The sequence below is a fragment of the Protomyctophum bolini genome (genome assembly GCF_963924005.1).
Source record: "Protomyctophum bolini genome assembly, chromosome: 15".
Lineage (NCBI taxonomy): Eukaryota > Metazoa > Chordata > Actinopteri > Myctophiformes > Myctophidae > Protomyctophum > Protomyctophum bolini.
The window spans coordinates 10,099,943-10,109,801 of NC_137876.1; the positions used below are offsets into that span (position 1 = coordinate 10,099,943).

Here is a 9,859-nt window from a genome sequence, read left to right on the forward strand (position 1 = left end):
ATCTACAAGCTCATATCGCGCCACCGAGTGGCGCGATACGAGCTTGTAGGTCTGCTATTTTTGAAAAATTCGAAGAACGACTGACATTTTTAGAATCTGATCTCAGGTCAGAATGGGTTAATCCCACCAGTGTGTGTCCAGTGGAAACCTTGTATGAATCTGATCTCAGGTCAGAATGGGTTAAGTGAGTCTCTATTGGCTGCTACTCCTTATGATGTAAATGTTCTTGTTTCATTGTGTGTGAGAGGATACTTGCTTGCTCACCTTTGGACATGATTATGACGCACAGCATCTAATTGGAGGACGTGTTGCCTTAGCGATGAGCTTGCCTGACATTTTCAATGCAATTATGGAAATAGGCACTTAAAATGTTTTCTGACCTAATATGAAAATAATACAGCCTATTTACAATGTGTGCTATTTATGCCTATTCCCCGTTTAAAAAGGGGGGAAAATGGTTCTTCGATCATTGCAGTGCCATGCCATGGGGGCCAGCCAGCCAATTCTTAAGTTATCAGTATTCATTACAGCAACATCTGCCATGTGTTCTCTGATTTCATATAGGCAGTCTGGGCATATGGTCAAGATTGCTTTTTCACCACTTTTAATGCGAGTCCAGGGATGTAAGAATTGAACATTCAGCAGATGGTTTGGAACGACGATGCCAGTGAATGGTTGTGAGACGAATGCTAATATGAAGACAGGGTGAACTGTTCCTGACTGCATGACAGTATGTTTCCATGTCTTGTACCTTAATTCCTGTTTAGTGTCTATCCACATTAGACCGAATTGGTTCACACAATTAGCTGCATAGTAGAAGGTCTGTGTGTGAAGGGTGCTCCCATTTACACACAGACCGATGCAAGGTACCGCTATTCCGTAAATGCCCTTTGGGGCAGTTATGGTTTTAGGGGCTTTTAGGGGCTTCAAACAGGACACTCAAACAGGATACTAGGCGGAGCAGGATCAAACTGAGAAATTTGCCATTCCAGACAACTGTTTTATCTCCTGAGCCACTCCCCTATAGATATTTTTACTTTTCTGATATTTAATTGCATGTTGTTGAGCTGATTTCTTCCATTCATGTACTCCTTGTGTTCCTCCAGCTGGTCTCTACCCTTTGTGATCTGCTGGACATTTCTACGTGCCAGCCACCATGGAGAGACTCAGTGAGCTCCAGGACCCTTTGCTGGAAAAGACCAGCAGACATGTGGTCGCTAATGACTGCCAGGGCTACCAGTGTGACTACCCCAGCCACCCATACCAGGAAAACCTCATTGGCTACTTCTACACAGGGACCGATGGCCAGCATAAGACTCATCAATTCCTGGATGCCACTTCCTTACACCTTGCAGTGGAGGCCTTCTACCGACCCAGCTTCATCCTGTGCAAGGACGATGTCAGCCTTCTGAGCAAGGAGTCCAAGAGCGACAGTTTTGAGACGACCTTCACGGAGAGCAAGGACACTGTGTTGGACGTGGGTGTTTCCACCGAGGGTCTGCAGGATAATGCACCAGGAGACAAGGACGTGAAGATACAGACGGTGTCCTACGACGTAGAAGAGGAGCAGGGTCACCAATATGAGGTGAGAGGTCACAGAGAGGTCACTCTCCAATGAGAAACATGCAGGTACAAAGGGAGTTGAGGAAGTGGTTATGATGCTGAGTGGAACTGAGTGTGCTGTGGTCCTGGGATCCTTCAGCATATTTCAATATTAAGATGCTGGGCGAGTTTACGCTATCTGCACATGAAAGGAGCTAACACTATGTGCACCTGCATAATTATCCTCGGCTACAGTACCAGCTGTATAGGAAAAGAAAACTAACTGCAACCAACCAACATATTCATTGAAAAGAGGCAATTTGCACAGGTGGGAGCTGCTTTGCAATACTGTGTGAGGCAATTAGACTACCAAGGCTATCTTGAGTGAAATACGTTTCATAATTTATTCAGAACTGTCAGAGCCATGATTCAATAATATTGAGTTGTGGTGTAGTGTAAAGGCAACTTATATATGACACTGTTTGTTTGTTTGTTGCATATTATTGCATTGCAAAAGTTCATCTGATAGTATCTAATCCACACTATTACACCACTGTGGCTTTGACTACCCTTTGCAAAGAAAACTCTGACAGCAGAAGAAAGACGGGGTATGAGCTTTTCAGAAGTGATAAAAAAGAAAATCTAATTTCATGCCGGGTGAGTTGTGAAAAGGCCCCACTGCTCTAAGTTGGGAGAACTATCGCTCCCTAGTCCCTAACTGGACTGCCCATCAGTCCAGCTCCTGTCACTCGGAGGGCTGGCAGATGGATAGAGGTACTGCCTGCCATGTATGCCATAACTAATGCTGCCCTTTGAGTGTATTAAGCAGGGACTCCTCTGATGCATGGCCCTCTGAGCAGGTGAGCTGGGAGCTAAAGTTATTTCCGTTTCAATTACGTGGATCAAATGAATATGATTAACGCTCCTGATTAAAGTAAAATTTCTGGTTGGAGACTTTCTACTCTGCACCTGTGTTTCTCGGGCCCCTCCTCCCCTCGGGCCCCTCCTCCCCTCGGGCCCCTCCTCCCCCTCCTCCATGCATATGCGCTTCAAATGTATTGTGTGTGTTTGTGTTAGGACTGCAACTAACAATTATTTTGAAAATCGGATTATGGCACTGATTTAGCTATTACTTTATACTTATATATATATTTATATTTGAATTTAGGTTCTTTTTTTTTTTTAAACTTAGTTTTTATTTTCCAAACAACAAACGAAACATATAGGTACATAAAAAAAACAAAGACAAACCAGTACAAAAAACCAAACAAGAAAGACACAATGCAAAACAAAAAGGGGGGGGGGGGGATACACACTATTCACTCTTGTATACGGTAAATGCCATTTTTCCCAACGTTTTTCAAATAGCTCCGCCTTGGTCCTCAGATCATGAGTAATTTCCTCCATGAGATATATTTCTTCAATAATTTCCATACGATTTTTGGTTCTTTTCTAACTAACAAAAAATACATGATGATGAATATGCATGTGGCATGTGCAACTAGCAGATTGTAAGGGAAGAGGGATGGCATTAATTAACACTGGAAAAATCTATGTTGAAGTTAAAAAAAACCCTCCTGTAATTAGTTGCCGATTCCATTACGATTACTAAAGAAGTTGGCAGTTAATAATCGATTCGATAATGATAAATCGATTAATCGTTGCAGTCTTAGTTTGTGTGTCAACATACACATTCTGTGCCTCTGTATAATACGTATTTGCAAGTGGTAAGGTTCTCTGGACAGGGGTAGAATACTAGCTGTGCTGGAAACAACTCCCCACGGCATTAGATCAAACATTTCAAGGGCTTTTACTGCTATATAGAACATGACCTGGAAAGGGAGAGTGAGACGATCTTCATTATTAGCTGCTTCTCACGTATACTAAAGTCCTGCCACTCAGTCCATAGGGATTTCTGGCTGTTGCTTCTGCGCATGATTTACCCTCGCTTTTCAGCGCGTGCGCGCGCGCGTGTGTCTGTGTGTGTGTGTGTGTGTGTGTGTGTGTGTGTGTGTGTGTGTGTGTGTGTGTGTTTTTAGCATGTGACAATGATGGAGCATAAAGGATATTGCTGGTGATTAGTGAGATGCCAGCCAGTGGTGGAACGTCCACCAATTTAGTAAATACTGTATACTCCACTGTGAAAGGTATATTTACTCACGTACAATGTTGACTTTACTTGCTTATTTCCCTTTTTCTGAAGATTTTTACTTTTACTCCACTACATATCGAAGGAAAGTATTGTACTTTTTACTTCACTACAATTATAATAATAAAAACAAATAGGCTACTAGTTACTGCAGATTTAGATTACTATTATAAATCATACACTGACCACTTAAACCCTCTTTGTGAGCATCTTCTGTCTGTAATTGTAAGACAAAATGCTGACAAATCTTAAAATATTGTAATAGAAATTGTGAAATGTGTTAGTGCCAGTGCCAGCTATAGGTCTGGATCTGGGTGAAGGATGCCAGTGTGATGCCACTGGTCTCTGGTGACAAGGTCCAGGGCTGTCTGTGTAGCCCCAGGTTCTGCCCACTATTCTCTGCTGACTTTAACAATAGCCTACCTCTGGGAGAGCTGTTGGAGGGTCCTTAAATGCACTATGCCCAAGGTGGAGTGAGTCCCATCAATCAATCAATCAATGTCAGTGTCAAAACACGCTGTATTGGCTTGGATCTGTGTCAGGGGAAGTTTGTCAGCAGACTACAGTTGACTTTGCATGCACACCCCAAATACTGGGAACAACAGTTTATTGCAGTAATCTGATTTAGGTGTTTACAATATGGAAAATTATGAAACTAGAGAATATAACATAAATACAATATAAGAAATATGAATCCATAATGTAATATATAATATGTGTAAAAATAAACTTGTAAAATACAAATCTGGTGAAGTGCTCACTGTATGTCTTCTTCATATTCAGACACACACACAGTTAATGCTAAAGGAATCAGACAAAATCGATTACATGCCCAAATAACTCAAAAGACAAAATACAAAGGCGCATAAATATAGTTATGTCTGAGCCTAATGCCAAAGTAATCAATTCAATGAATAGCTTCCTTGGAAGTCAGATATCTTGCTTTGGAGATGAGTGTGATATACAAGCACACTTTGAATCCCTGCAGTGGAGATTAGTGCGATACATACACACTTTGAATGCAGCCAGTTTGATCCCCACGGGTAACGGCAACTAACAAATTAAGCCTATTCCTTATGGGGGGTAATTTATTTAAACAAACACTGTGGGACAACTGAGAGAGGTAAGACCGTCCTCTCTTAAAGGTCAACCACCTTAATGATAAGTTGTGACGGTGCAGCCAGAGTAGCATTACAATTCATTAGCCTCATGGATGGAGGACCAATACAAGACATCATAGGGAGACATCCTATGATCCTGTGAAATCGGCTGAAATGAGGAGAGATCTTGAGGAGATGGAAAGGGTCTGTAATGCTGTAGACTCTACAGCATTTATGTGCTAAACTGCCTCCGAGTCTACAGTGTAGAGGCAGTTTAGCACATAAATGACTTTGTGCTGTCATGCCGTGATGATGGAACAATCCGTTCATCCTACGTTATCTGTCGGGGCGCTCGTGGGTGTTGACAGAGGTACCAAATCCTCTGTGACTGGCAGAGTATATCATGTGCTGGGTGGTAGCAGAACAAGGGCAGATAGGCTTGTCCGGGGGTACGAGCTGTGAAACTGCACCACTTTACAAAGGACTCCAGATCTACTGTAATTAATGCACGTTTCACTCTCCTGGTGTATGGTTGATTTATGATCGTAGGATTTGAAACAGTCAAAATGTTTCCGGTATGTGTCAATATTAGTACATTTGACTATAGGCAATTAACTCAAATCTAAAATCTAAACTGTTATGTGTGATATGCTCAGCTGGACTCTTATCCAGGGTGACTTACAAAATCCAAGATTGGAGTATAAGTGGCATGAACACTAGTCAACCATCAACGGTAAATAGAGTACCAAGAAAACAAGTGCTACAGAGTAACTTTGATAGCAGGGAAATGTCAAACCGAGTATCTATCTAAATAACAGACTTAGTATCTGAATCACCAAGGTTATTCTCAGCTTTCAAATTATGACATTCATTATAAAAAACATAATCTCATATAAATTGGTCCATTTGAACATCCAATGCAAGACAATCTTTGTAACATGATTATACTCCTTCAGTCAACAATTAAATTATTCAAGACACCATTCCGCAAAATAAATGTGTTGATAAACGTATTAAGATTTGTGTTGCTGCCCCTCCCCTCCCTCCCGGCTCATGGCTCTTTACGGACGGGCCGACGGCACACAGACAGCAGCCTCTCCGCTGACCGTGTCAGTGTAGTGTTGCTGCAGGAGTGTGAATGAACCGTGCAGTCACTGGAAAAAAATTTGAATACCTGTTCTGTGAACAGGGTCAGGAACCCAGAGTCAGAACAAAATGTGCAGAAGCAGCGCTCAGTTTTTATGCACCGTACTGTATATTATGGTGCATACAATATAAAATACAATCTCCCAGAAAAGTACAAGTGTGCTACAACTCTGTTCTTTTAAGCAACATTCTTCTTTTTGCCACTGCCTTTTACTGAGGTTTCCTTTTTATGTATATAATTTCTTCTGAACTGTTTTTTTTTTATGTCATTTTATAATATATTTATTTTGGAATATAAAATACTGAATTACTATACTATAATGGATACTAAACTGAAAACATGCCTTGCCTTGAGTTGCCTTGCCTATAGATTAGTTACTGTAGTTTACTTTAATTGTAACATGTAAGCCTCAAAATTATACTGTAGTCTCCATCTGAATTTGGCCATGATAGTTACAAACTATTACATCCAAGACTGGCCTGTTCCTGTCTGAGGCTTATTATACTCTTTCTCTCCGTTTTTCTCCTAATGAGCTTTGGCAGGTGCGTCCAACCCACTGTCTTCGGCAGAGCAATTCAAATTTCAAAAAGGCAGTGTGCCAACTATGTCTGTGTGATTTGCTCTACTTTTTCACCTTCTTTGCTAGAGTGACAGCTCCACTGACAGTGAGAGTGAGGACAACTTCATTCTTCTGCCCCCCAGGGATCACCTTGGCCTGGCTATCTTCTCAATGCTCTGCTGCTTCTGGCCCCTGGGCATTGTTGCCTTCTACTATTCTCATAAGGTAAAAAAATAAAAAATAAATAAAGGTTCTCACAGCTACTCTGTCCTGCCCTGTGTTAGAAATGCTAATTACACTGCACACTGTTCAAGGTCAGTATAAGCCTGAGTGCTTGGTCGAGTGTTAAGACTATACATTTTCCACACCTGTGACTACGCTGCAAATTGTTTTCAGACCATTGGCTACATAAACTGCAGGTTTTGCTCTTGTTACAACCCCTGCAGACACACACAGCTTATTGTTCCTCAAATAATGAAAAGTGAGAACAAAGAATTGTAACTTGTCATTAATATTCAGATTATGTTTATTCGAGGTGCCTGGTGGCTTAGAACCGCGAGGACCCGGGTTCAAAACTGACCACTGTCTTGCCCCGTGTGTCCCTATCAGAAAAATATACACACGGCTGATCTGAGCCCTCGCTTCTTACTGCGCCAATAGCTTTTCCTTCCCTAACATCACTAGCTGAAAGAATCAGGTCTAACGGCACCCTGGAGCATCATTTATCTCAGCAATTTGCCACATCTTCCATACTAATTGCAGAGACAATTAATTAGAGACACTGAAATAAATAAATGTGTGAAAACGATAAACAGATTAAGGGCAAGACCTGTTTGTTTATTTATATTTGGAGGAATCCAAAACGGCCAAACAACACATTTGTCTCTGTCTAAGGGATAATGACCTAATTGCCATGGCAACTAATGGCTCCCTCAGAGCGTTTGTGGCTTAACACATACGTACTCATGTTCACTTTTAGTTGGCACTGATGGGTAACATTTAAATCATTTCACTCACTGCTTCCTTTCCCCTCCCCTCAGACTGGCAAGGCTATCGCTAAAGGAGATTTCTCCAGAGCTGGCATGAGCTCCAGACGAGCCCTGTTCCTGTCTGCTCTCTCCATCACCATCGGGGCAGGGATGTACGTGGGCGTGGTAGTGGCACTTATAGCCTATCTGTCCAAGCCTGGGCCTGTATAGCAGTGGGACTAGGTGGCTTAGTGCAGATCAAAGAGAGAGAGAGAGAGAGAGAGAACCAGGGAAGTCGCAATAAGACAGATGTCCATGCATAAGGTATCCAGGAGCCACAATCGTTTGGTGAACTGAATAGTTGGACTGCATTCACATTGATCGGGATTCGGGACTGTATCATTATTTCAGGACTCGATGATCCCATCGAGGTGTTCCATCACAGTTAGAGAAGAATGCTGACGGAAAGACGATGTTGAAACGGAGACTGGTCTTTCACGAAGAGTTCTGAAACTACCTACAGTACCAACTGTAGTACCACTTACGCACCTCAACACTGCAAAATCCTGAGTGTTCATTTATCTCTGTGTCAAATTGGTTGGGCTTACTGTTATTGCAGTGTACTCTGCCATTTTCAGTACTCTGTATGTGATCTTTGTCATTACGATTACAGAGATGCATAAGTGTTTAAGTTGTAAATGAGCTCAATGGGGGAAAACATATTTGGCATTCATGATCGTTTACCCTGGAAATGTCCAGGAGATTGAACCATATATTTGGTGAACAGATTGGGACAATGAGTGGATCGAATCCACTTACGCAGAACAAAGGGAATTGTCACAGAGTGTAGGCTGCTGAGCAGTGGTCAAAATAACAGTTAATGTTTATTGTATACTGTAAATCTTGTCAAATATATTTGGCATGAATAATGAACTCATGTCATGTCTCACTTCTTGAAGTTCTTGTTATTCACTGTCAGAGACAATGTGTGTGTGTGGTTGTGGTGGTGGTTGGGTTGATTGTGTGCTCATAGTGTTGCTGTCACAATGTATTGTTGATAGCTGTGAGTTATATTGACTATTTGCTATTGCAGATGGCGGGCCTCTACTGAGATCGGCACAGGTCCTTTCTCCTCTCTCTCTCCAGAATCACTCAATGTCTTGCCTTGAGGTGACTTTAGCTGCCATGTTGCCGGCATCGTTAGGAAGACAAAGCCTGTTACTCTGAAGTCAGGACATCGGAAACAAAATGAGGGCAGCCCTTCATTCTTCTCAAGGAATCATTCTCCTTCACTGCCGTGCCCAGCATCTCATCAGCACGTATTGTTAACTGCACAAAATTAGAAGCCTGGAATGAGCAAACCGTTTTTACAAGGATACTAGTATTACAACTAACGCCCACATTGAACTGCAGCAAGCACGTTAATACGATAGGACTGTTGTGTGTGGCCATGCCCATGACATCACCCTGCACTCACTCACACACACTCAGTCACTCAATCATTCAATCATTGTCTGTGCCTAATCCCCTCTGTCTCTCCTCCCCACTCAGACTGACACACCCAGGCTGGCACACCTGCAGCAGATTCCCCAATTGATGCAGCCCTCTGCTATAAAAGCCAGCCAGCTCAGTGTAAAGGCAGACACTAGCTCTGATCCATAGCTCTGATGTGTTGCATTTAAGAGCTATGTTACGCGCAACTTTCGCCGCTCGCATGAATGCAGACCAGCCTCTCACCAGCGTAAATAAAAATAACGTTTTAGCTACTTACCAAAACAAAGGTGGGTTGTGTCATTAGAAAGCCTACTTTCCTTAGTGGACACACTCTGAGCCCCCACCACACATATAAACGGTGCTTTTTGGCCAGAAAGGGATTTTTTTTCACCGGAGGAAAAATATTCTCTATGAGGCAATTCTCTGGGCAATATCGGTAGAAGGCGCAGTGGAGTAACAAAGTATTTTTTTCCCGATGGAAACAAAATCCCCTTTTGGCCAAAAAGTACAGTTTATACGTGTGGTGGGGGGGGGCCTCAGAGTGCGTCCACTAAGGAAAGTAGGCTTTCTAATGACACGACCGGCCTTTGTTTTGGTGAGTAGGAAAAACGTTATTTTTATTTACGCTAAAGAGGAGAGGCTGGTCTGCGTTCATGTGAGCGGCGGAAGTTGAGAGTATCATAGCTCTAAATGCAACGCATAGAGCTGGGCCCCCCCTCATTCTCCTGTTTTGTCCGGGATCTCCAGGTTGTTTCCTGAGTTCTTGGTTTGGTAAAGTACTATTGATATTATTTGTCTGCAAATTAAATTAAACTTGCAATGATTCAATACTCCTGTGGGGAACAGTTGGTTAATAAAAACTGTTAACTTGTTCATTCTGTGATGTCCTTCCTTATGTTG

The 9,859-nt window shown here is 42.3% G+C and overlaps 1 protein-coding gene across 1 annotated transcript; it reads left to right on the forward strand.

Moving 5' to 3' along the window:
• Positions 1 to 1,156: 1,156 nt before the first annotated feature.
• Positions 1,157 to 7,799, forward strand: LOC308329081 (synapse differentiation-inducing gene protein 1-like; the record flags this gene model as incomplete). The annotated part of the gene is made up of 3 exons (XM_080783283.1): positions 1,157 to 1,585; positions 6,585 to 6,722; positions 7,538 to 7,799. 3 exons carry the CDS (start codon positions 1,157 to 1,159, stop codon positions 7,694 to 7,696), a joined length of 726 nt encoding a protein of 241 aa, XP_080639409.1. The 3' UTR covers positions 7,697 to 7,799.
• Positions 7,800 to 9,859: the final 2,060 nt, after the last annotated feature.